Here is a 24754-nt window from a genome sequence, read left to right as displayed (position 1 = left end):
ATTCCGACAGTCGATTCACCGGTGTGAAGCATCGTCCTTCTGACAGTGAAGTTCGCCTTGTCGCATCTGCTCGCTGGCAGCTGGGCGCGCGATCCTCCCAATCGCCTCTTCCGACACCCCGATCAGCATGTGCATCTACCGACCACAATTGGAGCAGCCGACCCATCTCACAATTCCCACGAATTCTCCCTCTCGAACTTGCCTCTTCCCGCCTAAGAAGGAGACGCATTCGAGCCTTGTGGATACCTCGTCAACCACTCCATCACGCCCCAAAGAGCTCGGAAAGCCTCGACTCGGTCATCGACATTGAACAAATCGTACCATCTCGTACGCTGTAGTTTCGGCGTGTGCCACTGACGCTCTTCGCCGTTCTCGTCGGTCGCGGATTGTGGTGGCGACATGGGCATCTGGCCGGTGGTGATGTATTCGGTGTATGCGTTGTGGACTGTGAGTTTGAGAATGGAGACGTGGTGGTTTAGGGAGGAGACTTGGAAGATCTGGTTTCGAGTTAGCATCGTCCAGAAGGGTGAATTTGGAATGCGTACCTCATCCCACTCGGAGTCAGGATCTTTGCCAATCGCCTCGTACTCCGTCTTCGCATCCCAGAGTGAGCTGCCGCACTTCAACTCCGACCAGAGCATAGCAGGCGTCTTCCTCCTCCGACTCGGCGGCAGCTTCGCGATCGGCGGTGGCGGTGGAGCAGCGATACCATCTCCATCCACCATCAACACATCTTTACTCTCAGCGTTCAAGCCCTCTGCCTCTACCTCACCACCTTTACCTCCACCCCATCTCGGCTTCTCCGTCCACCAGTGTCCCTCTCCTGGCTTCTTCTCCATCTTGCCCTTCCTGCTCCTCTCCTGAGCCAGCTGCAGCAGACCGCCAACTTCCCTCATGGCATCCAGTCGCGCTTTCCCGTTCCTCTGACGATCCTCCATCCCGACGGCGTCGAATTCCGTCTCTGGTCGAGGTTGCAGTCCCATGATCGGACCTTCAATGAATCCCGCCCTTGCTTTTCGTCGCTCGGTGGGAACGCGGTACACAGCTGCGGTCTGCCGGACGGGCACATTGAGATGATTCATTTGTAGGATTGGTAGTCGTCGCGGTGCAGTCACGTTGCAATTGAAGGGCCAAGTGACAGCTTCAAGAAAGGTCTTGAGCGTGTCGGATCGGAAAGAATCAGGCATGTCGCGGCCTGTGGAGATGCGACGACCTTTGTAGAGAAGACAAGTGTTGGTCGTGGGCTGGGTTGGTGTGGGACATGCTTCTGGAGGAGGAGTGATGTCGAGACTCGGCGTCTGGTTGGTCGCTTCGAAGCTGTCGTTCTCTTTGCCGTTTTCTTTGCCGTTCTCCTCGCCGTGCACAGAGTCCAACCGCTGACGCTTTCCATCGCTTCCTCCAGCCGCTGATGACGGCACTCCTTCGTAAATTTGATCCAGACTGGTATCCCAATACTCAGACATGCTCTCCAAGCCCTCCCAGAACTTCCTCAGGTAGGCCAGTTTCGGCTTGTTAACTCCAGGTTTGGTCGATCGGGTGATGATTCGGAAAGCTGTGTCATTATCTATCCGAAGCTCAGCCAGGCGTTCTTCGAACTCAGCCCGCTTCTTAGCCGTGGCTGGATCGGCTTTCGTGGCGTCTGCGTAGGATGTGCCTCCGTTGATGATGGGAGTGGAGTCGGACGAGAGAGCAGGGAAGTACGATTTCCCATCCGGAACTTTTGGGATGAGGTCCTCGGGACTGCAGTCAGGCAAGACCTGGATGTTCAGAGCTTCCAGGTGGTCATCGCAGATGTCGGACAACTTCATGATCCGGGAGTAGAGTCCTCGAAGGTTCGGCGGAGGCAGAGCATCGCTCCACGGTCTGGTCGGTGGTACCGGTCGAGTAGGAAAAGTCACGGGAGTAGCATCTTTCGGAGGATCTCGCTCAGACTCCGGGTCGATGTTGTGAATGCTGGTACCTGTTGGCGTGGGAGATGAAGGGTCAGCATACACGTCCATGCGGTCTGTTCTGCTCGTCATCTTGCCCTGCTTGCGTTTCTTCTTCAACGGCCGGCTGGTCTCGAAGACCGAGGTGAAAGGTAGTTTGGGCATTGGGTGAGCGAGTTGAGGAATGGTGGAAGTGTGAATGAGCGTGAGTGTGAATGTGAAGGTGAATATGCCACCCAGAGTTTTTGTTCTCTCAACCGCGAAGCCATCACGTCTGCCTGATGTGGAGAAATTTCAGGTGGACGTGAGGTCGCCATTGCCTCTTTCTCGAATATGGCTGTTCCTCGACGTGATCTCCCCACAAATGCCCACGTGGAGGCTCTCTCCGGAACCACACCCCAAGCGGAGAGGGAAGCAAGCAAGGGCACTCACCAGCAAAGGCACTCGGCATGAACATGTCTTCCTCACTTCACCGCCGTCCACTGCCGCGAATCACTGACGGCAGTGAGAGAGCAGTAGAGGGAGACGAAGCCGAGGGAGTCGATCGGACATCCAGCATACCACATTGGTGATCTCAAGGACAGGATGTCTGGTTGCGAGTGGAGAAGAACAGACGTTGCATGTTCCAAGATAAAATGAGGCACCATGGGAGTGCAGCTACCCGCGGCGGGATTGTGGGTTGGCAGTAAAACCTCGAATGCCTGCAGGCCATGGCGCAGCAAGCTCTCTCATTGCTCGAGGATGATGTGTCAGTGCCGGCGTCGTGCAGCTTGAAACACGCGAGCTCGTCTCTGATGCATCCCGCTGCCAAGCTGACCTCTCGCGCGATCATTCGACGTCAAGTTCTTTCCTCAAGCGACGCACCTCGTCTCTCTTCGCTCTCTTCAAGGATTCCCGGCGACGTCAGTGAGGTCAGCCGGCACGAGAATATGGTTGCAGCTGATCGTTGTTGATGATGGCCAGCAAAGGAACACAACATCCATCTATGATTGTTTGTCTACAATCAATTGTGTCCTCCTCCAAACTGTCACGCGATGGCAACGAAAAGCGCATGGATACCTCACACGCCTTGAAGGCCAAAGCTTCAGCGGACGACGAGCACCTTTCGTGTGCTGGAGACCTTTGCTCCCGAGCAAGAGAAGAAGCAGTGATCACAGGAAGTCCCAAGCGAATAGCATCAGAGCATGAGAGCATCAGAGCAGGCATTGGCAAGAGCACGATCGTCGACACTGTAGGATGAGACGGGAGACTGGGAGCTTTCTCTCGTGTTCATTCAACAGTGTCAACGGTCTCTGTGCTACGCATGTGGCGGCGAATAGCAACGACATGGAGAGTGCGAATGCCGTCGACAGGCTTTCATCCAGCTGAGATGCTCAAACTGGTCGCCCGAAGGCGATGAGACCTGCGGTTCTGGCTCGAGATGTCGCCTATTTCACGGGTTGTGTGTCCTGTAAAACATTTGGTAAGACCTTGAGACGAGCCACTGGCGTAAGTAGATTCTTTCTCCATACTACGCGCTCAATTCTATTGCTGTCGTTGTTGAGCAATAGCGCACTATCAATCATCGTTGAAGTGGTGTCTGCTGTTGCTACAGCTATTCCAGGTTCCTCCATCTCCTCCAAGCAGCAGCCCCACCACAGCCTCAACCACCCCACCGAAAAGTCACATCTCTTTCCTGCTCAAGAACAACAGCCCTCTCTTCACACTCACAACAACGACCCTCACCATGTCTTCCAGCAACGCCCCGATTCCATACGCCACAATAGGCACAAACTGGATCACGACCTCATGGATCCACGCCTGCAACCAAGTCCCCGAATCCTGGACACTCCACTCAGTCTACTCGCGCTCCCAATCCACCGCCTCCACCTTCGCCGCCCAACACAACTGCAAAACCACCCACACCTCCCTCGACTCCCTCCTCGCCGACCCGATCCTCCGCGCCGTCTACATCGCCTCCCCCAACAGTCTCCACTTCACCCAAGCTCGCCAATGCCTCTCAGCAGGAAAACACGTCATCCTCGAAAAACCCGCGACCTGCACAAGCAAGCAACTCGACGAGCTCTTCCGACTCTCCAAAGAGAACAACGTCGTCCTCATCGAAGCCTTCCGACATATCCGCGAACACAACTTCCTCCACCTCCACAAACTCGTCAACGAAGACAAAGTCCTCGGTCCCATCTACGGCGCGAGTCTACCCTACGCTTCGTACTCGTCCCGCTACACCAACGTCCTCAACGGCGAGACGCCGAATATCTTCTCCCTCGACTTCGGAGGCGGCGCGCTGGTCGACGTAGGCGTGTATCCCGTCTGCTTCGCCGTGGCACTCTTCGGCACGCCCAAGTCGCAGAGCTATACGCCGACGATATGCGCGACGGGGGTTGATGCCGCGGGAGTTGGGACGCTGCAGTACGACAACTTTGGCGTGGCGTTGAATGTGAGTAAAGCGTATAGTACCTCTTCGGTGGTGGAGATTTATGGAGAGAAGGGGACGTTGAGAGTCAATGGGACGACGGATATTAGCAGTATTGTGTTTGTGGATGCGAAGAGCAAGGAGGAGAAGGAGTTGGCGGATGAGGGGAAGTGTTTGAAGGTTACGAAGCCGGATGTCAATATGGAAGAGGAGGTGAGGGAGTTTGGGAGGATTATATTGGAGGGCGATGAGCAGGCACGGCAGAGGTTGGAGGAGCTTTCGAGGGCGATTATAAAAGTCACGGAGAGCATGAGGAGGGGAGCGGGCATTCTGTACCCGGCGGATCAGGAGTGGGGGGCATAGTTGGAATCTGGCGTGTGTCCTTTGAGGGAAGCGTGAGGGAGTGGCAGAGCTTCGCCAGGTCGAACTCGACGAGCTGTGTTCGAGCCCATTCCAGATTGTGTATATGTACAATGAATCGGCCAAGGCTATCGACGCGCTGCTTGCTCTTCCAGTCTGCCATGTACCCTAATTCTTGCCTCTCCTCTTTTTGAACTCCTCAATCCACGCTTTCGCCCTCTTACTCGGGACCACAAAGACTCGTACCAATCCATCCACAACCTCCACCTTCCCACTCCCTAGCAGTTTCACAATCTCCAGCTTCTTTCCCGCCTTGATCAACCCGCCCTCTTTTGTCTCCATATAACACTCCACCTCTTCCTTGGTCGCATACTCTCCCTTCTCGTCCCACGGCACCGGGAGTAAGTACTCGAGATGATGCCCCAGCGTTTCCAGCTCATTGACAGCTTTTACAAAGTCGGTCTGCGCATGCAGCGGGTAGAGAAACAGGACAGGAAATTGCAGGCGTGAGGACGGATCCGCTGGGTCAACGAGGGAGATTTCGGCGTCTTCCATCTCAGGAGGGGAGTCGGTCTTGCGAATGGGAGGGATGCCTCTCGCGGTCAGAGCGGTTCGGAGGATGGATTCTTTGGTTCGAGCAGCTTGTTCGCGGGCGAGACGGGCGGATTCGAGGGATGCGAGGTGGGATGTTCGGTGTTCGATTTTCTTGTTCAGTGCGAGGAGAGAAGCGTTTGCGGGATCGAACGAAAGGCCGGATGTACATGCGTCGAGGGCTTCGGGGAGTTTGTCGAGGGCGAAGCAGGCGGAGGCGGCGCGGTACCATGCTTTGATATTTTTGGGGTTGAGGCGGAGGGCAGCTGCGGCGTCGCGATTGGTGGCGCCGTAGTTTTCTAGAGGGAAGAGGTAGATGATTAGTTTGAGATTGAGATGTGTGTGTAGATCTGGTCTTTTCGATGGGTTTGGGTGGAAGTACTCATCTCGAGGTTGCATAGAGCACGGTTGGTAAGACAGGCTTCTTCGAGGGCGTGCATCTTTTTGGCCTCTTCTGCTGGGTCTTCTATCTCTTCCACTCTGGGCTGTGCTTCACCCTCAGCAGATGTGGTCTTGACCTGACCTCGCACGGCCTGGATGGCTTTTGTGTAGAATTCCCTCGCATCTTTCCATAGCTTCGTGCGTGCCGCTTCATTCCCTTGTTCCCGAAAGTTTGTTGCGACCTCGAGAGGAGTGCCTTCGAAAGCAATGGCTTTGATCGCTTCCAGAAGCATGTTCTCTCCGCCTTCGCCGTCGGTCTCGTCGAGCGAGGTCATGAATAAGGGGACGCGATTCAGCTCTTGCAGGAGCTCATCTGCCGAGACGCGTTGATGGCGTTCCTTGCTCGGAGGCATCGCAGCTGAAACAGCTTCCACGAACTGGTCCGCATTCTGAGCCGCGACGTCGCCTGTGCTGGGTTGCGACATGGTGATGGCAAGAATCGTCCCGCGCGGAGACAGTCTGGTGTTCCTCGTACACTCAGATCTGCTTGTCAGTCTGGACCCGGCGATAGCGGCGCGAGTCAGATGTTGCGGGCGGCGTATTTCTGCGGTAGAGGTAGATTTGATGAATGTGGTTGTTTTGTGTCAAGGTTCGAGATGACTCGCGCGGCCCAATGTCGTGCATTAGGATTTTTCTCGCTTCAAGATCCCTGAATTTGGCAGCCTCCCACTCTGAGCTGGCAATTGAATCACCGGTGGTCCTTTTTGAATGTCAATTATGTCAACGTCACGTTTTGTGATTCAAAACGTCGGCGTTCGTGGAGACGAGTCGTGTCAGCTCACTTTGAAGGTCTCTCTGCTATTTATATTCTCGACAGGCGGCGATCTTGCTATTAGCAGCGTAAGCTAATCAAGTGTAGGATTGACTTTGAAGCACGAATTCGAAATCTATAGGACAACTAGTAAGAAAGACCTTCGAAATAAACCGGTTGTATGCCGGCTTTTTGAAGTTCGCTGAGCGCTCCTGCACGGAACGATGAGCTCGATGGCATGTCTGCTGGGAGTCTGGGAGAGTAGAGGCCTAGCGATCGCCTGCCATACCGAAGCCGTGATCAACAGCATGGAAAGAGGCATTCGTTCTCTCCCGCTTCATGCTGTATGCGCTCGCTGCCGGTGCTGCCAATCTTATAGTGCGTAGTCGAACACTCCAAAGCCCGAATGCGAGCGGCGTCTATTTGAGTATTGTCTCTAGATGCCTTAAGACCTCAGGCTATAGAGACGAGCATCTCGCTTCCAGTCGACAAGTTCGATCATGAATCGCCAATGCATCGTGCCGTGCGTCGGACTCGTAGCTGCATACCACACGGAATCTCAAGGACTTGATAGATGTTTCAGGCTTGGTCACGTATAGAACTATACCGGCGACCGCGATCCACGATCGAATGATGCGCGGTGTCTGCAAGAAGTCTTGAGCAGACTGGGCCACAGTCTGATTGTTGTCGGGCTGCGTTCCCAGTCCGGGAACGAGGAGATCCTTTGATCTTTGATGAAGAGGAGAAAATAGCTTCAGCTTCAGCTCCACGGACTCGACGCCGCCGTCTACAGATTCCGCGCTATCGGACGCTAGGCCACGCGAGCGTTCGTGGCGCATCGGCCCACCTGCAACATCATGCCGCCAACCTTTTGCTCAGGGGGCGATGCACTCCAATCAATCCTCGCCCACCACGCGCCAGGGGGATCCCATCAACTTTCGGCATGTTGCACTGGTCAAACCTAATAATGCTGTGCCACCTGCGCGGTACCGTGCTGAAACGATGGACGCATCGGACATTTTCTACGGCCGCCGGGACCCGAACGTGAAGGTTGAAAGAGCAGAGCATGCGAACATGTGCAAGAGAGAGCTGATGGCACGGGAGTGCAATGATCGCATCCTATCACCTCCTCCACTACGGTTCGTCTGCCGATTGCTCACTCGCACCAATCAATCATTTCGGAACAACTCAGGAACGGAGCACGAGCACGAGAAACCCCAGCAGAAACTTGCATAATCACAGATCGTCAAGCTTATGGCATGGGTGCCCTGTCAGAGTGCAGACTGACGGACAACGTTGTCTTGCCGCCCCCTCCTGCAAGCTGCTGCACCTGTCCGACCAGGTCTGGCAAAGGGAGTCGTCTTACTCTTCGCAGTCCTCAAACAGCATCTTTCTGGCCTATACTACATCTTGCTTCTGAAGGCGGGCTGTCGTATGCTTATTATATGCCCATTCTTATGACTTATCATACTTTGCTAGTCTAATGCCATCATCTGCACGGGGCACGATTCGGTAGGCAGCGCCCTCCTGGTACGTCTGCTCCGCTAGTTCGTGCATCACGCTTCAACAGGGTCGCCTTTGCTTGCTCTTCTAATTCTTACTCCTTCGCGCTGACATTCCATTGCTATCAGGAACGGCTCACACTGCATCAATCGCTGGATTTAGGACACATCGGATGCTTCACGAGCAACTAGACCTGACGATCAACCACGGTCTTTACTACCCACACTCAACCGGCAGCCATACTCACAGGGTGAAGGGACATTGCTACCCGACTTCATGATGCTGGTCGTCGACTACTGGTACTTCGCAACTCAGGCAAAGGCAGCTTGTCTTAGCCCAGCATCCATCCGTTGAGTCCGCAAGCTGATATCTTGTCAGATCCTCCTCTCCCGAGTGGTATAGATTGCAGAAGGCATTGCTATAGAAAGTATGGCGGATTATTTCAGCGACTTTTCGACCTATGTTGGTCCCAAAGGACTACCGTCGCCGGCCGACACTCCCTTTGAGACATCCGCCTTCGTTCGCTCCAAGCGGACATCCCGAACTATGTCTGGACAAGATCGATCCACAACTCCTCCGCCTCACCCTTCAACAGACTCTATCGATCTTTCCGAAAAGCCAGCACGCGACTCACGATATTCGAGTATGGACCCACGACGATTCACCCCTACCCTTCACGCATCTTTGGTTTCGGAAATTCTGAACCTGCGAAGAGAGATCGACTCGAAGAACAATTTGGTGGAGAATCTGGAGACTAGCCTTTTACAGTCGAAAGAGGAGAACGATGAGTTAGCCGGCAAGTTGTCCGAGACAACGAAAGAGGTTCGCAAAGCGAAGCAGCAGGTCCAACAATTAGAACAGGGAACAATCGATGCCGTGGAGGGATTGGTCAAAGAGAGAGACACGGCCAAATCGGCTTTCCATGAACTTCGGAGTAAGTTCGAAGTCACACAGAAGAAGACGCGGCTACAAGACAATGATGCCATTCGCGCCCATTCGATATGGGAGAGCGAGAAGGAATCCTGGGACAATGAACGGCGTCAGCTAGAACGACGGGTTCATGTGACCGAGAGTCGACTTCGTGCCGTCTTGGACGAAATGGCGACTATACAGTCCACAACTCAGCCACTGCAACTGGATGGATTCTTCCCTGACGGAAGCACCTTCAAAGACAGCGGTATTGGAGATGGGATTGGCAGTGATACCACGAGTATACGTACAGCATCTCCGACAAAGCGCAGACGGAGCGCCAGGAAGCATGTTTCCGTTTCATCTATGGGCACCATGTCGAACGTCGATATGAATGGCGTGTCTCTTGCCGACGAGCTGGATATCGATGAGGAGGACGAATTCGATATGGAAGGGTCCGAACATGGGGAGGAAGAATCGATTCACGCTGTTGGCACCAAGCAGTCCGCCGCAACTCATCGACGAACCATGTCCAGAGAGCAGAGCTCGAAGCTGAGATTTTCAAATGGATGGCGAGACAGTCTGAGGAACGGGAATGCGACGTCCGCGCCATTTCGCGTGGTGCAGATTTCGCAGGGCACAGACACTGATGAGCTGCAAGATCTGATCTCCTCAGCAGCATCTGTTCGGCCACTCATGGTGCCACTGGTGTACGTTGACAGCGGGTACCAGCCTGAAGACCGTTCAGTCACACCACCCGCAAAACTGCCCGCCGCGGTGTACAAGGATACGGGATGCCAATCATCGCCCACACCAAGATTTGCTTATGTGGACAGTGGCTTTCAACCATCGCCACCGCCATCTCCTGCTCGAGCAGGTTCTCCAATCGTCGAGTCCGACAAACGGCTGCCCGAACAATTTTCCCTGATCGGACATGTGCGGCCATCGGACAGCTTCGATTCCACTCTGCAAACACGGGTAGCTGCATCACCGATAAGTCCGCCGGAAACGCCAGTCATGAACGATGGAGAATGGACGCCAGAGAATTCCACCACCAGAGTCGCACCCGTATATCGCACGACCTCCACGCAAACGGACGTCGTGCAACCGGAGAAACGCTGGAGTAACGTGCAGAACCTGTCTCCGAGCATGTTCGTGCCCTCCATTTCGATCCACCCTCCCACTTCGCGGCCGTCATCTCCCAGGCCGCACGTTTTACCACCGGGGACGAGGAATGCGTCCTCACAGGCCAACCTTGCTGTGTCGTACAAGGATGTGTGCATGCAAACGGAGGAAATCAGGGTTGACAGCCGTCCTGTGAAACTCGCTCCGCACCTGCTACTGTCTCATCCGATGAATGTTCCATCAGCGCTCGAGACCTCTCTTCGCGAAAAGGCCCTCAACTACGGCTCGGCCCAAGTGCTTCCCAAGCCTTCGGCAGTTCTTCAAGGTCCCTTTGAACCAGAAATCGCGATGACGCGGCACAGAGGTGGCAAAGCTCAGCGTGGCCAGCCTCTCAAGGCTCTCTCTCTGCCAAGACCTGTGCTATCGCCGGCAACGAATGAGCCCTCCACTAATGGCCCGCTGCATCGATCCTCGCAGTACGGAGTCAACCAGGATCATAAGCCAGATGCCTCCCTCGGTGCGGACGGATCTCCCTCGGACGAGGGCGACGATGAGGACGAAGCAGGAGCCCATGTAAGCCGGCCACCTCAAGGACGATTCGCTCTTTCTGGGCCGCCCAAAGCTGTACCGGAAGACAAGGAGATTTCGCCTGAGCGACGGCCAAAATCAGCGGGTGGGGCTCCAGCTGCCTCAGTTTCCGGCGGCAGAGCAGCCATCCGGGCAGCGAGGCACACTCTTCAGTCTCTGCCAGCCAAAGACGATGGACAGCCAGAGAGCTCCCATGCGAGGACCACCAGCGCCGGTAGTCTTGCGATGAGCAGCAAGAGCGCCCCTACTGGGCTTCCTCTGCCTCCTTTCCCTATTCCAACGAGATCAAGCTCTCGAGTGATTGGAAACACAAAGAGCGAAGGTTCCGAGAGCCCACTTTCATCTTATGGCTATTACGAAGACCGCGGAACGAGAAAGTATCGCTCAGCCCACCACAGTCGACAGCATAGTCTTCGCAAAGTCCAGTCAGCGGCCGTGATCAGGCACAGGACGAGCAAGAGCGCTCATTCGTCTCCTAAAAAGGCTGCGCGGAGGAGGATGCGGTCCCCAGAGCTCACGCCAATCAACTCATTGCTCATCGACAGCCCATCCAAAGCGAGGGACTTTGCGGCCAACCACACAAATTTCCCTATTCCCGAACTTCCAAAACCGCTGCACAATTCGATGTTGCCCGACACAGGATCCGTGATGAGCAACTCAACGAGCACGGCACCGAGACTGTCCGAGGAGAACAACCTGGTGGATGCTATTGCGGGAACCATGGTGGGCGAATGGATGTGGAAGTACGTTCGAAAGCGGAAGTCGATCATGCTTGGCGATGATACTGCAGGACTTGCTGCTGCGGCGGAGCAGAATGGGTTCATGAATGGCACTGGGCATGGAACCAGGCACAAGCGCTGGGTGTGGTTGTCGCCCTATGAGAGGACAATCATGTGGGATGGAAAACAGCCTGCGAGTGGTCCGGCATTGCTAGGCAAGAAGGGCCGGAAGCGTGAGTATCGTTCTGAATTCTTGGATTGATCCACACTGACCAATTCCAGTCCCCATCCAATCTGTGTTAGATGTGCCCGATACGAGCTCTCTTCCAAAGGTCGCCGAGCTTCCCACCGCATTCCACCGTTCCATCCTCATCCTCACCCCGGAGCGAGCGCTCAAGTTCACCGCCACCACGGAAGAGCGGCACAGCCTATGGATGACAGCACTCACCTTCCTCGCTCGTTCTCAATCTCAAGGCAACCCACGCATTCCCCGCCTACCGTTCAAATCTCCACCACCACCTATCCCAGCCAACAACAACTCCATCGATGGTGTCTCAGTCAATCGCTTCCGCTCTCCCTCCTTTGGCCGCACACCTCTCCGCGACTCAATCCGCCTTGCCAAAGGGAAAAGACCTGATCTAAATCATCTCCCACACCACCCAAGTAACATGGCCGCCAATCCGGACTCCACAAACTCCATGGACGCCTCCCGCGAAAGCAGTGCCGACTTTCCCGCCGTTCCGCGCCTCTACATCACCACCTCTCGACACCAGCGCAAACGCTCGCAAACCAACCCATTACACCCCCGCGACCCGGCTTCGCTCAGCAGCAATCTTCGCAGCTTCACATCCTCCATTGTCCCATCGTCCACCGCCTCCGTCAATGGCGGCGGCTCCACGTTCCGTCCTAGCTTCTCCTCCAAAGCGGGTTCAAGACGAGACTCCTCGACAGCAAGCCCTGACCAGCCAAACTTTTTCGAGGCAGTCGGTACGGTTCGCATGGAGGCGTTCGTGGATCCAAATGTCAGGGACGGTGTGAGGTATGTGCCGAACTTGCCCGGTGCATTGGGCAGTGGGCCGAGAACGACTAGACACAGTCGGAATTTGAGTCAAAGCACGGTGGAGAAAAGAAGAGCGGGCTTTGTGTTCGACGAGATGGGTACTGATCCCTTCAAGGGGTTCTGAAGTGGATGTGTATCGGGCGTTATCGCTCGGAGACACGGAATGGAATTAAATAGATACCCAATCGAGAATACGCTCAGAATTGAAACTGGATCTCGGATGCACAGCGGTCAGGTATCTCTTGCCGTACTTCAACAGTCATTAGAACGTGCCGTTGTAAACCCATTCCTGCCAATGCTCTCTCGGTGGCGGTCGATGGAGCAATCCCCATCTTTGCATTTCCTCGCGTTCAGTCATGTTGATCGGATCCTTTGTCGTCGGCCGCCAATGCTCAAAGTCGACCAGTGATCTAAGCAGTAAGTGTCAGCGTATCGATACATTGCAAATAGAAGACATTCCACTCGTACAACGTTCCTGTCTCCGCATCCCACAAGATATTCCTCAAAGCACAATCATACGGTTCGAAACCCAACCTCCACACTCGCCTAGAATGACGTTAGCATGTACTCATCGGACAGGCTCGAAAGCATACTTCAACGCCACGACAAACTCGTCCCGAATCTTCTCCTTCTCCGTATCGGACATGCTCCAAAACTTCAAGTCAAACACATCCTTTCCGGGCATTAGAGTCATGACCACGTAGGCCAGATACCCACCCGGCATGGGACCACGCTCATCTTGCACAACTGTCTTTGTAGCGACAAGATGCGGTAAGCCTGGAGAGTTGGTCTCGCGGAAGACTTTCAGTGCTTCGAGTTCGTCTTTCGTGTACTCGCTTGGTCCTTCAATGGGTGCTGTGAGGCCGCCGGCCAGGACGGAAGGTGCTCTGGTAGGATCGGATGTTAGTGAGACGTATACAACATGTCTAGATGGACGTGCCAACGTACTGGATCTTGCACTTTAGAACGAAGAGCTCGTCTTTCCCAGGACTCTTCTTATCATCATTTGCTCCCTCGTTCGTCGGCTGAACTCGTCGGCATATATACAATATTCTCGCCTCGCTGTCGTCTTTTCGGAAGTCGGTTATTGGTCGTAAACGCTCGAAAGCAAGATTCTGCTCAGGGATGTCAATGATCTTGTCCAAGAGCCGGTCGGCGTCGTCTACTGTCAGGCCATGATTCGTCATTGTCGTTGATACATGGAAGGTTATGTGATCAGATTGATGTCCGCTTTACAACAAGCTCGTTGTGATGTCGGGCTCCTAGACGGTGCAGATCTCGGTAACATGGAAGCTCGTAGCAGATGACCGGACTCGCCGTTTGTGAGCCTGAAGACATGCTCACCGTTCTCAACTGGAGGACAAAATCCCATCGTCCGGTCCTTACGATGCAGGTTCACTCGGCTGGATGCATTCGAATACCCATCGTCTGTATAATTATAAGAAGTCGTGCCTTGTTATCTCGTGCGAACCTGCCTCAGGCTCAAATCGGCATGTCTCAATCGAGACATGCCGCTATTGACCGACATCAATCAGACTCAACTTTCTGCATTTCCATCAACTGTGCGAAACATCATCGGAAAAGCTGTGGCATTTGTCTATCTCATCTTACTCTCGTGCAAGACTGGACAAGAGCATTGAGCGTGTTGCGGTGGCTTGTCGTTCCAGCTTCATCTCCAGAACAACCTTTCCATATGTCAACATAGAGTCATTCGGTTACAATCATCCAATAAGCAAGATACGACCCTCAATTCAGCAATGGCAAAGCAAGAGAAAGACGAAACTCAGCTAGCAGCCGCCAGAAAGCTCAGCAATGTCCCCTGGTGCGACCAATACGAACGAATGATCAGCGGCATGCTGTAAGCCTCCTCCAACAACATCACCAGAAAGCACTCCCAGCTCATCCACAATCAGCTACGACTCCTTCACCCCAACCCTCTCCGCCGCCCGTTTCCTCGCCCGAAAATGGTGTCACGAATACAATACCTCCTTTCCCGGCTCCAATATGGACGAACTATCCGCCGCACGCTACGACTCCATGAAGCAGATCATCGGCTCCCTCGGTCCAGACGCCTACATCGAGCCGCCGTTCTACCTCGACTACGGCTGCAACACGACCATCGGCTCGAGATTCTACGCAGGATTCAACTTCACGATTCTCGACTGTGGGCTCGTTACTATCGGCGATAGGGTGATGATTGGACCGAATGTGTCGATCTTCGCGGCGACGCATGAGACGGAGGTGGAGTCTCGACGGCAGGATATTGAGTGTACGGCTCCGGTGGTTATTGGTTCTGATTGCTGGATTGGTGGGCATGTGGTTATTTTGCCGGGCGTGACGATCGGGGAGGGGTGTACGATTGCTGCGAGCTCGGTTGTGAGTAAGAGTATTCCGTCGTGGAGTGTGGCGATGGGAAGTCCGGCGAAGGTGGTGAAGAAGGTGAAGGAGCTGGAGCCGATGAAGTAAGGGGAGTGAAGGGAATGGGTCTTTGCGTTGTGCTATCGTTTGGCTGTATGCTCGAGCTGTGAGCATCTGTGCTGCTCTTGCTCAGTCTTTACCGTCCTTCTGCTGGAAGTGCTGCTCGTCTGTCTATGACTGTGTGTCGCGCCACGGTGTGTGTTTCTCAGATTGGAGTGGAGTCGCCCTCGTCGGTCATCATCAACGTCGTGGCCCTCTTTACGCCTTGACCCAAAGCTCCCTGTTCTTCGCAAACCTCGACAAGCCCACCATCCCGACTCCGCCCATCAGCATGGCGCCCGCAAATCCGGACAGGCTACCATAGCCCATCTCCACCAGCTTTCCCGCAATAGGCGCGCCGAACAAGCCGGTCAAACTCACACTGCCCATCGCTGCTCCGATAGCCGCACCTCTAATGCTGTCCGGCACCAATCCCGTCGCACAAGCTAGCTGCAAGCTTAAAATGGCACCAGATGCGAATCCATATGCCATTGTCCAGACTATGAGTCCCGCCACGGAAGTCGCCTGAGTCCAACAGAAGACCACAACTCCTGACAAGACCATGGAGATGGTGAGAGTATTGAAGTGCCCCAGGTAGTGGTCGGCGAGGATACCTGGTAGGATACGTCCGACGAGAGAGGCTGCGTTGAGGATGGACACGAGATGAAAGGCGAGGTTCTCACTGAAGCCGAGATGAGTGGCGTAGACGGAGATGTAGAAGATTGGCGCGAAGAACCCAAAGTAGGCCAGCGCGAGACCAGCGCACAAAAATATGAAGGCGGGTTGGCGGAGAGCGGAGAAGTCCTTCTTGGGCTTCAAGGACTCGTCTTGCTGTTCGTGGATAGTGTCGACGCGCGCAGGCTTGGTCTTTGGCGGCGGGCGCACGAAGACGAGGACCAGAGCAAGCAGGGGAATCATGATGAAACCGATGATCCGCATTGTCCAGCCGAAGGAAATTCCATCTTTGTTCAACATCTGGTCCAGCGCGAGAGGCCAGATAATACCGCCGAGACTGGATCCGCCGATCGAAATGCCTTGAGCCGTGCCTCTTGTTTTCTTGAAGTGCATGGGTACGATAGTGGATGTCGCGATGGCGACGAGGGACATGCCAATACCAAGGAGGAGAGCCTGCGCGAGGAAGAATTGGTAGTACTCGCGACAGAGCGACACCATGAAGATGGCGACGACTTGTAGGATGGAGCCGATCAGGATGGGAATGGTGGGCCCGTAGCGGTCGGCAAGCATTCCGCCCAAGGGAGCAACGGCGAAGAGAGTGAAGTTGGCGAAAGAGCCAATCCAGGAGATTTGGAAGTTGGAGTAGGTGGGAAGGTAGTGGGCGGTGTAGTACTGAGGTGTTTTAGCGGGTCATCGCAGTCCAGGAGGCAAGTGCGAGGGTCGAGCCTGCCTGAGGACAGTCAAGATCATGGACATATGACTTACCTGTTGAAAGACACCGTACGCATTCATGAAGCCCACTGTGCAGAAGTACGCCAATGCGCTGCCAGCCAATGCAAGGCCTGATCGCCAGCTATGAACCTACGTCAGCACTTTGGAGTCAACCAAGGCAGTGAGGCTCTCACGTCAATTCGGATGATTTCTCCTGCGTTTCGTCGACGGCTTGTGCTTCGGTACCTTTCTCGGTGACGGACTGGTCAGACATCTCGCTCGAACGTATGGCGTTTGGTGTGCTCATTTGCGCCATGTTGGTTGTTGAAAACATGGAAAGGTAATGCAGGAACGCTCTCTTAAGTATCCAGCGCGGAATCGCCGTTTGCTGCACATGTCACGGAACGTCCGTTCGTACCTCCGGACAGACGTTCCGGAGAGAGCGCGGAGTTGGAAATCGTGTGGTATGGAAAATGGTAGAAAGATAAAGTTTGGAATCCTTCCGTGGAGTGCCCGACCGGCTGGTTCTCAAGAATGTCGACCATTAGATGGCGTCGGAGGTAGCATATCTGATCAACTCAAAGACCGTATAGCTAGATGGACGGACAGCTTGAGAGCCACAGAGATGACGCGCTTGGGCGGTCTCACAGCGGTACAGCTAAATCACATTGACGGCTCGATAGCCGTGCAGAGAAGTCCTGTAGACGACTCCGTAGCCGTGCAGTCAAGTCAACTGGTCGACTCGAAAGCATGCCATTAACCAAGGCCCGGGTCGAGCACAAATTCTTCCTGCGAAGATAGTGCATGAGGTGTAGCTGCTTCCGTGGTCCCACGCAAAGTGCACTGCACGACTCCCTCTTCAATGGCTTGGTGTGTGTAATTGGAGCAAGAGAGCGGAGGTAACTTCTACCTTCAATGTGACTCACATAGACTGCATATCGATGTCGAAGAGCAACGAATCCCAGTCCTGAGCACTCCAAGCTGGTGCCGTGGTATTGAGAAATTGCTCCCACAACTCGTCACCCCCAAGATCGATCGACGGTGCTACATCGGCAGCATAGTCGAGCGGCAGAGTCGCTGTGCCATTCACGGAAGCACTATTCGTGGGCGCGGCGACATCCGGCAGCACGACATTGTGCTTCCGTAAAGTCTCGGTAAGAGATTCGTGGAAACGTCTAGCCATCGGAGAAGACGTCCTGGTGTTTGCAACAATGCGGAGGACCTCTCGGACTTCGGCTAGGCTTGCGCCTTCGTCGTCGCGGTTGACGCAGAGATCCATGACGAGCGCGATGGTCGCATAGAAGATGTGCTTTTATCAGAGTCAAGTCAGCGCACGGGGAATGATCAAGTCTTGTTGATGTTACTCACCTGAAGTACGCCGCCCAGCTTCAAGGGTGCGACGCCAGACTCTTTATCAGACATGGCCAGTCGTCGGATCTCCACCACCGCTCGGGCAGACTGCAATCCTTTCCGCCGTGATGACTGAAATCGTGGATCGTTTTTCGCTCGAATCAGGAACGGCATGTGTATGCGGCAGCGTCTGCTGTGATTCATGAGATGAATAATCAATCGTTGAAGGTCGAGAGCCGGGGTGAACAGCACACCATACTCGGCTCGCAGTTGCGCATCAGGAATGTCCAACCGCATAAACCGAGGCAGGTCGCTCAATTGGTTCTCAAACATCGCATCGAGGACACTGACAATGTTGTAGTCAAAATCGGCCGGATCCCCAAACCGCATAGGTTGCCACAGCGTCTCGAATACCTCACGGCAAATGGCTGCGAGCTTGATACGCTGCAGGTAGTATGCCATGCCTGTGGGCTCCTCCGCGGGTCGAGTGAAATGACCATCTTGCGACTCGAGGTCCTGCTGATTGAGGTTCCGCGGAAGGTTGACCTTCATGTTCTCCGGCCGTGTTGAATAGCTTGGGTCTCCTTGAGAGCCACCCATGAACGCCAGGATCCAATCGGTGCTCGTCAAGTGCCACCATACCTTTCGACGAACCTCGCGGTCGATGACATCGTCTTGATCGTATGGCTGGGGTTGACCTCCACCATGATCCATCGTGTTCATCCCCAGGGATCGAGCCATGTGGAGAGCTTGGGGATGCATGCATCTCACTCGATATGTGAAGCCTTCCATATGATAGAACACGAACGCCAGCATGACCAAACTTTGGACGGCTTCCAATGTCGGCTCGCTTGTGGTGGCGATCTGTATCTGCTCCATTGCGTACAAGCCCTGCTTAGCCCAGTGTACCGCTAAACTGTACGCCGTATCGACGCTGTCGAAGATTTCGTTGCCGCTCGAGGAGCCTTCAGTGTAATAGTAGGCGACAGAGGCACAGATGGCCAGGATGAGACATAGCGCTCCTGCGTCGACTTCTTGGCCTCTCCGTATCCGGTCATAAGTGCGAGCAAACAACCGGCGCGTGCTTTCAATGTGGAGGAGATGCTGCAGGGAGTCGAGGTGAATTGCATATGCATCGAGGAACACATATGCGACCTCGGCGGTGGGGATGCTGATGTTGCGGACTTCCGACCACAAATGAGGCGTCAACGACTGCTGCAGGTCCTGCAAGTGGATCGCGATACGAGCAGCGTATGGAGGTAGTACGACGTCGCCATGAGCTCCAACGCTCTCCAGGAGGTGCGAATCTTCATCAGCTCGAGTAGCGTCCGTCCTTGAACGATGCTCAGCGGGTGTGGTGACAGCGCGCAGCGTGGCGGTAGGTGTGCCATTGAGCAGGGGTGTAATAGTTTGAGCTGATGTTTGAAAGACGACCTGCTCAAGTCTGTCGAGCCTGGCTCTCATGGCCCGGTTCTCTGCTCGAAGGTCATCTCTGCCGTCATCCTCACCGTTGTCTACAGTCACCTGCCGATCGCCTTCACGATTCTGGTACTCGCATGTCACTTTTCGGCTGCGACAATTCGAGCATGGCAGCTTTCTATCGCACTTGAGCTTCTTTTGGCGGCAGACTTGACACGAGACCGGATCTTGCCTGGGCTTATCACGGTCCGTCCTCAAAGGCGGCATCGTGAGCAGCTGATCGCTTCGCAAATCGCATGTCGATCTGGACCTGTAGCAGTCTGATGATTGGCATGGTCGAAGTTGAAGAGAAGAGAGAGAGGCAAAGAGGTCGGCGCCGATGTGGCATGAGAAGCTGAATCCGCCAAACGCGTGAACGTTTCGCCGAGGCCGAGAAGCAGACGCGACTCCCACATCTTCACAACCTTCACCATGCTCTGATCTCGTCCACCTCCTCTCCATGAATTCCTCCAACTGGCTCTACGCCGGCCCCTCCTCCTCAATCCCCGACCTCTCCACCTCCAACACCCCCACCTCCGACACCAAATTCACCTCCGCCGACTCCTCCAGCCCACCACCCTGCCTCATCCTCTCTCTCGCAGCCTCTCCACCCGCTGCCCTGACACCCTCAGCCGCCTCCCTCACAATCGCCCCCGAACCACAACTCCTCATCTTCCGGTACCGCTCCAAGATCCACGCGATCGACCATTCCTGTCCTCATCAGTCGTACCCTCTGTCCGATGGCAGTATCTATGACATTGAAGACTTTGGAATCGTGCTGTCGGCGGGAATCGCGTGTCCGAAGCATGGGTGGACGTTTGATCTGTTCACGGGGGAGAGTGATCGGGGCGGGTATAAATTGGGAGTGTGGGATGTTGAGGTGAGAGGGGAGGAAGTCTGGGTTAGGAGGAGGCCGAAAAAGAAGAGGATTGGATGAGGAGGTTGAGAACAAGGTATCACAGAGGTTCTCTTCATCTGGTGTGGAACGAGATACAACAGGGCGAGATGCTGGTACAAGTCTCTTGTCCAATGGTAAGAACTTCATACATCGACCTCAAGACTCTAGATCTTCGGCCTCTCTTGCCTCACCACAACACCGGTGGCACCCTTCTTCGCCTGATCCCTCAAAATTCTCCTCAAAATCTTCCCGGAGCCACTCTTGGGAATCTCCTCGATAAATTCCACTTCCTTGACCGCCTTGTACCGCACCTTGCGGTCCCGCACATACTTCAATAGCTCCCTGCCCACGTCCTGGTTCGCTTCATTGCCAGGCTTCAACACGATATAGGCCTTTGGCACTTCGCCCGCCCACTCGTCCTGGATCCCGAGCACCGCGACGTCTTCGACTTTGTCGTGGCCGAGGAGGCAATCTTCCAGCTCTGCCGGCGCGACACCGATACCTTTCACTTTGATGAGCTGCCGAAAGCAATGGTCAGCGGTTGTTCAGTCCAGCAGACAAAGCCAAGAGGAGAATTCGCAGGCTGCACTTTACTCTTACCTCTTTGATGCGATCGAGAATGGTGATAATGCCATTCTCGTCGATGCTGCCCTGGTCGCCGGTGTGCAGGAAGCCTTGCTCGTCAAAGGTATCTCGGGTCGCCTGTTCGTTATTCAAATACCCCATAACGATCTGCGGGCCCTTTGCGCATATCTCTCCCGGCTCCCCAACGTCCGCTTCCGTCCCATCCTCCTTAACAATCTTGACGGTCGTCGATGCGCAGACTGTTCCCACGCTATGCGCGTACTTGAAGTCATACAGCCAAGGCGGATGGGCGGTGATACAGCTACAAGACTCAGTCATACCATATCCCTGCTTGAAACCGGTTTGCGGGAACTTCTTCTTGAGCAGTTGAATGATCTCCTCACTCAGGGGTGCCGCGCCGGAGGAGAATCGCCGCAAGAAGGAAAGGTCGTATTCGTCGACGATGGGATCGCGGACCATGCGGATGAGGATCGGCGGAACGAGGAGCAGTTCAGGGATCTTGTATTCCGTCACTGTGTCGAGCATGGCTTTCATCGTGAAGGCTGGGAGGAAGTAGACGGAGGCGTTGATCAAGAGTGGGAGATGCAGGACGTGGACTAGACCCGTGATGTGGAAGGAGGGCAGTACGGCCAACACACGTTTGTGGTCCGAGGGTGTGATTTGCATGATTTGCAGACACTGCGCGATTACGTTCTGGTGTGCGATCATTACAGCCTTTGGGAGGCCGGTGGTTCCGGAGGAAAAGGACAAGAAGCCGCAAATGTCGAAATTCGTTTTGCCTGACGGTATCGACCACACTGGGACCGGCTCGCCTGCTTGCTTTCCCTCCTCTATGAGGGTCTTGATGTTCTTGAAACCGTCCATCTCACCTTCGAGGAGGAAGATGTTCTCCTTGGGGATTTTGGCGGCTTTGGCGGACTCGATGGCTACTTCCATGCTATCCTTGTGGGTCATGAGGAATTTCGCGTCGGCTTTTTGCAGGGCGTAGGTCATTTCCTCGACGTTGTAGGCTGGGGAGGCACCGGACACGCGGCCGCCGACACGGAGGGTGGCGTGCATCTGGCAGACTGAGGTCAGCACTTCTTCTTCAAGCACGATGTCAAGGTCTGAGGACGTTGTGGGCGCCGTCCGTTGCAGGCTGTTTATGCCATTCCATAGCTCTCGTCCACCCACATTATGTCTTCAACTAACGACCGGCTCCCTTTCCACCAGCTGGTGGATCAAGTGGACTCACCGCGACAGGATACCAAATCGTATTCGCACTAAACAAGCTCACCGTCTCCCCCTCTTTCAACCCATACTTCTTCACCAACGCCGTCGAAAGCCACGTCGCCGTCTCTTTGACCTCTCTCCAGTTCAACGTCTCTTTCGTCTGCGCATCGGTGAAGCCGCCGAGTTGAGATTCGGGAAAGCGGAGGAGGGGAGAGTAGGTGGGGTTTTCGAAGAGCCATTGCCAGGTTGTGATGTCGCGGGGGACTGGTGGATATCAGTGGGACGTGTTGTTGAGAGGAAATGGACCGGACGTACGCAGGATGTCCTGTTGGCGACTGGGGAAGACGGGCATTGTGGCTGTTGTCCACCCTTGGGTATGCTGTCGTGAGAATCAAGGGAAAGGCAGCAGATAGGAGGATGTGAGTAGAGCCAGAAGGAGATAGGAAAACCAGAGAGATACTCAACCCAAGCGACTCACACGCATCTTCTCGTCAGGCCAGCCTCATGCGACTTGCCCGAGGATGTCTGCTGCCAGCTGCAGCTTGGTCGGAGCTTTGCTCGACATCGTGCGGGGGGATGTCAAAGGTGATGCGGAGGTGAAGGACGCGAGAGACCGGGCAAAGGGGTCCGTCCCACTTTGAGCTGCCTAAGGCCAACATATCTTGGGCAAGGACGATGGGACTTGAGTTCCTGCCCATGCAACTTCAGCTCCCGTCATGCGTTTACGAGCCGAATGGTAGGTATACTGATGGCCATCTGGAACATCTCTGCTGTCCTCGTGAAGCACCGCACAAAACGATGTGCGACAAAAGATGCAGATGGTACATGATTGTCTTAGGGTTAGGGTTTGGGTTGTCGACTGCTACTGTTCAAGAAGGTGATGCCAGTGACTCTGTCTTCATCGAGAGTATTTGAGACCGTCGGTATCAACGGTAGAAAGCGGCATACTATTCCAGCGCTTTGTTCCTGCATGTTCGTGTACGAACGGAATCGAGTGTGCATTCCTGTTTGCTCGAGGTCGACTTTGTGGTGTGTGTGTGTAAGGTAGACTACACTTGCGAGAAACGTGCATTCATCGCAAGCTTGCCAGTTGCCATACTCCGATCTAGTGATACAGCGCTCGCTATGACGCCTGGCAACTTCATGCAAAGACGATGTACTTTGCGAGCAGGCCAAAGATGCAGCTTTGCACCAGTGAAGTGACCGGCGGAGTGATCTGGTTCTTTCGACTGTGCGCCTCTTCTCGAACAGAATATCCACTCGTTCACAATCAAGGCCTCACTTTCTCACAAAACAACAAATCACCGCACAGCTAAATCCATTGAACTCATCAGAACCGCCTTATACTCATCACATACCCCAAGACCACACACAACTCGACATGAAGTCAAACTAAACCTCTCATGTCGCCATCACGCAAGCCCTAGGAAGCACCTCTCCCCTCCCCGTGACCCCGCGCTCCACCCACCACGAGGCTCCATTGCGCATGTGCTGCAGGCGAAGATCCCGGCACTTGCGACGACCGAACCGTACCGTACGGGATTGTTGCGGAAGATGGAGAGGGCGGAAGGATATGGAGTGTAGAGTATGGGGTGCTATCTGGGTTGTTGATGTCCAAGGTAGGTCGTTTCGCAGAGTTTCGCTAGCTTCACGGAGATGTGGTAGACGATGGCTGTGATCATGGATGGGATTGATGATGTAAAAGACAGCAGCAGACGAAGAGGTACGACACTTCCTTACCGGTACTGGTAGTGCGACAACGATCATTAATGAAGGTCTGCTGTGCGTTTGCTTGCCGCGTCGTAGCAACAGATGAATGGCGAAGCAGGAAAGAAGACGGGTAAGATGTCGTCTACTCGTCTATTGCCTCTCGATACCTTTACTCCCAGCGTAGGTGGAAGTCGGAGATGCACAGTCGAGTAGAGCGCAGGGCCTACTACCATCGGCCCATCTGCACAGCGCCGCGCTGCTCTATCGTGGTAGAGGTTCCTACGCGCAGCCGCGATCAGTGCGTGCATCTCGAAAGCAGTCCCAGGCCAGCCGAGCAGAACTTGACCCTACTGGTCGCGTGCCAGTCGTGATCCCAAGTTCGTGAAGGCCAGGCTCACGGCAGCAAAAGCGCCCTGCACCAGCTCACACATCGGTCGCCTGCCTGTGATGAGATCAATCTGCGCCGGCGTGGCGACCGCCGAGAGCGATACCCAGCGTCGCATCTCTGCTCCGAGCACCACACCCCACCAGCGTCGCATCGGCAACATCACCGACAAAACACATCATCGACAACACCAACAGCCACTCACGACACACCGGCAAAACCGCGCACACAGAGATAAGAATAGTATACCAGAATGAGACCGGCTCGACGAGCAGGTTCTGGAGGTCTCGGGTAGCGGAAAAGCCAAAGAGGGGAGAAGAGTGTTGAGAAGAAAAGAAGCGTGCCGAGAGAGACGACCAACTTCCAAGAGAGAGTAGTCGGGGCGGCATTGGGCACGCGGATGAGACATGTCGGAGAGGGTACTCCCGATGAATCATCGTCGCAAAGAACGGATGTTCAACTTGGTGGAAGCAATCAGGAGAAATTGCGCTGAAGAAGCAGATCGAATAGGAGATACGAGAGAGACAATGATGTGCGTGCAGGTGGAGTTGTTATTTGTTTGGTGATGATAATCATGCGAAGTGGCATATCCGTGGTCGGTGTGGGTGAATCGGCCATGTCGCCCAGGTGATGGACCAAGGAAAAAAAAGGGAAAAAACTCTGCAGTACGAGAGCAGACAGGATTCAGAGGAGGCTGGGAGAGTGATGAGTAAGGGATATGACAACGCCGCGGAACTTGGTACCGGTCGCAACGGGAATTTGCGAAAGGGCAAGATTTTCTGTGGTCGACCGTTGCGCGTGGAGTCTCGGCTGTCTGGTTCGCCGGTTGGGACTAGTTCTAGTGGAGGTTGTTCTATTCGTGGGATCATTGAGCGATTCGAAGGAGAGAAAGTGTGGAAAAGTCGAATCGAATCGAGAGGTTGCA

The 24754-nt window shown here is 54.6% G+C and overlaps 9 protein-coding genes across 9 annotated transcripts; 4 read left to right on the top strand and 5 right to left on the bottom strand.

Annotated features, from left to right (window-relative positions):
- Positions 1-212: 212 nt before the first annotated feature.
- MYCGRDRAFT_72796 (uncharacterized protein) lies at positions 213-2458 on the bottom strand (the record flags this gene model as incomplete). Its single annotated transcript, XM_003851316.1, has 3 exons — positions 213-497; positions 546-1960; positions 2361-2458. 3 exons carry the CDS (start codon positions 2383-2385, stop codon positions 213-215), a joined length of 1725 nt encoding a protein of 574 aa, XP_003851364.1.
- A 425-nt stretch (positions 2459-2883) lies between these two features.
- On the top strand, positions 2884-4704 carry MYCGRDRAFT_109735 (uncharacterized protein; the record flags this gene model as incomplete). The annotated part of the gene is made up of 2 exons (XM_003851910.1): positions 2884-3159; positions 3532-4704. 2 exons carry the CDS (start codon positions 2884-2886, stop codon positions 4702-4704), a joined length of 1449 nt encoding a protein of 482 aa, XP_003851958.1.
- A 165-nt stretch (positions 4705-4869) lies between these two features.
- Positions 4870-6275, bottom strand: MYCGRDRAFT_72790 (uncharacterized protein; the record flags this gene model as incomplete). The annotated part of the gene is made up of 2 exons (XM_003851315.1): positions 4870-5558; positions 5675-6275. The coding sequence occupies 2 exons, from the start codon at positions 6156-6158 to the stop codon at positions 4870-4872; spliced, it is 1173 nt and encodes a 390-aa protein (XP_003851363.1).
- A 2141-nt stretch (positions 6276-8416) lies between these two features.
- On the top strand, positions 8417-12512 carry MYCGRDRAFT_109733 (uncharacterized protein; the record flags this gene model as incomplete). Its single annotated transcript, XM_003851911.1, has 2 exons — positions 8417-11561; positions 11611-12512. The coding sequence occupies 2 exons, from the start codon at positions 8417-8419 to the stop codon at positions 12510-12512; spliced, it is 4047 nt and encodes a 1348-aa protein (XP_003851959.1).
- A 1633-nt stretch (positions 12513-14145) lies between these two features.
- On the top strand, positions 14146-14854 carry MYCGRDRAFT_44318 (uncharacterized protein; the record flags this gene model as incomplete). Its single annotated transcript, XM_003851912.1, has 2 exons — positions 14146-14246; positions 14302-14854. The coding sequence occupies 2 exons, from the start codon at positions 14146-14148 to the stop codon at positions 14852-14854; spliced, it is 654 nt and encodes a 217-aa protein (XP_003851960.1).
- A 210-nt stretch (positions 14855-15064) lies between these two features.
- On the bottom strand, positions 15065-16544 carry MYCGRDRAFT_100409 (uncharacterized protein; the record flags this gene model as incomplete). The annotated part of the gene is made up of 4 exons (XM_003851314.1): positions 15065-15676; positions 15731-16192; positions 16286-16373; positions 16426-16544. The coding sequence occupies 4 exons, from the start codon at positions 16536-16538 to the stop codon at positions 15065-15067; spliced, it is 1275 nt and encodes a 424-aa protein (XP_003851362.1).
- Positions 16545-17153: 609 nt separating this feature from the next.
- Positions 17154-19267, bottom strand: MYCGRDRAFT_43643 (uncharacterized protein; the record flags this gene model as incomplete). Its single annotated transcript, XM_003851313.1, has 2 exons — positions 17154-17540; positions 17600-19267. 2 exons carry the CDS (start codon positions 19265-19267, stop codon positions 17154-17156), a joined length of 2055 nt encoding a protein of 684 aa, XP_003851361.1.
- Positions 19268-19499: 232 nt separating this feature from the next.
- On the top strand, positions 19500-19976 carry MYCGRDRAFT_93679 (uncharacterized protein; the record flags this gene model as incomplete). Its single annotated transcript, XM_003851913.1, has 1 exon — positions 19500-19976. One exon carries the CDS (start codon positions 19500-19502, stop codon positions 19974-19976), a length of 477 nt encoding a protein of 158 aa, XP_003851961.1.
- A 7-nt stretch (positions 19977-19983) lies between these two features.
- MYCGRDRAFT_109731 (uncharacterized protein) lies at positions 19984-22086 on the bottom strand (the record flags this gene model as incomplete). Its single annotated transcript, XM_003851312.1, has 4 exons — positions 19984-20455; positions 20538-21581; positions 21757-21998; positions 22050-22086. The coding sequence occupies 4 exons, from the start codon at positions 22084-22086 to the stop codon at positions 20102-20104; spliced, it is 1677 nt and encodes a 558-aa protein (XP_003851360.1).
- Positions 22087-24754: the final 2668 nt, after the last annotated feature.

The sequence above is a fragment of the Zymoseptoria tritici genome, chromosome 6, assembly GCF_000219625.1.
Source record: "Zymoseptoria tritici IPO323 chromosome 6, whole genome shotgun sequence".
NCBI classification, from domain to species: Eukaryota; Fungi; Ascomycota; class Dothideomycetes; order Mycosphaerellales; family Mycosphaerellaceae; genus Zymoseptoria; species Zymoseptoria tritici.
This window is presented reverse-complemented; position numbering and strand designations above follow the sequence as displayed.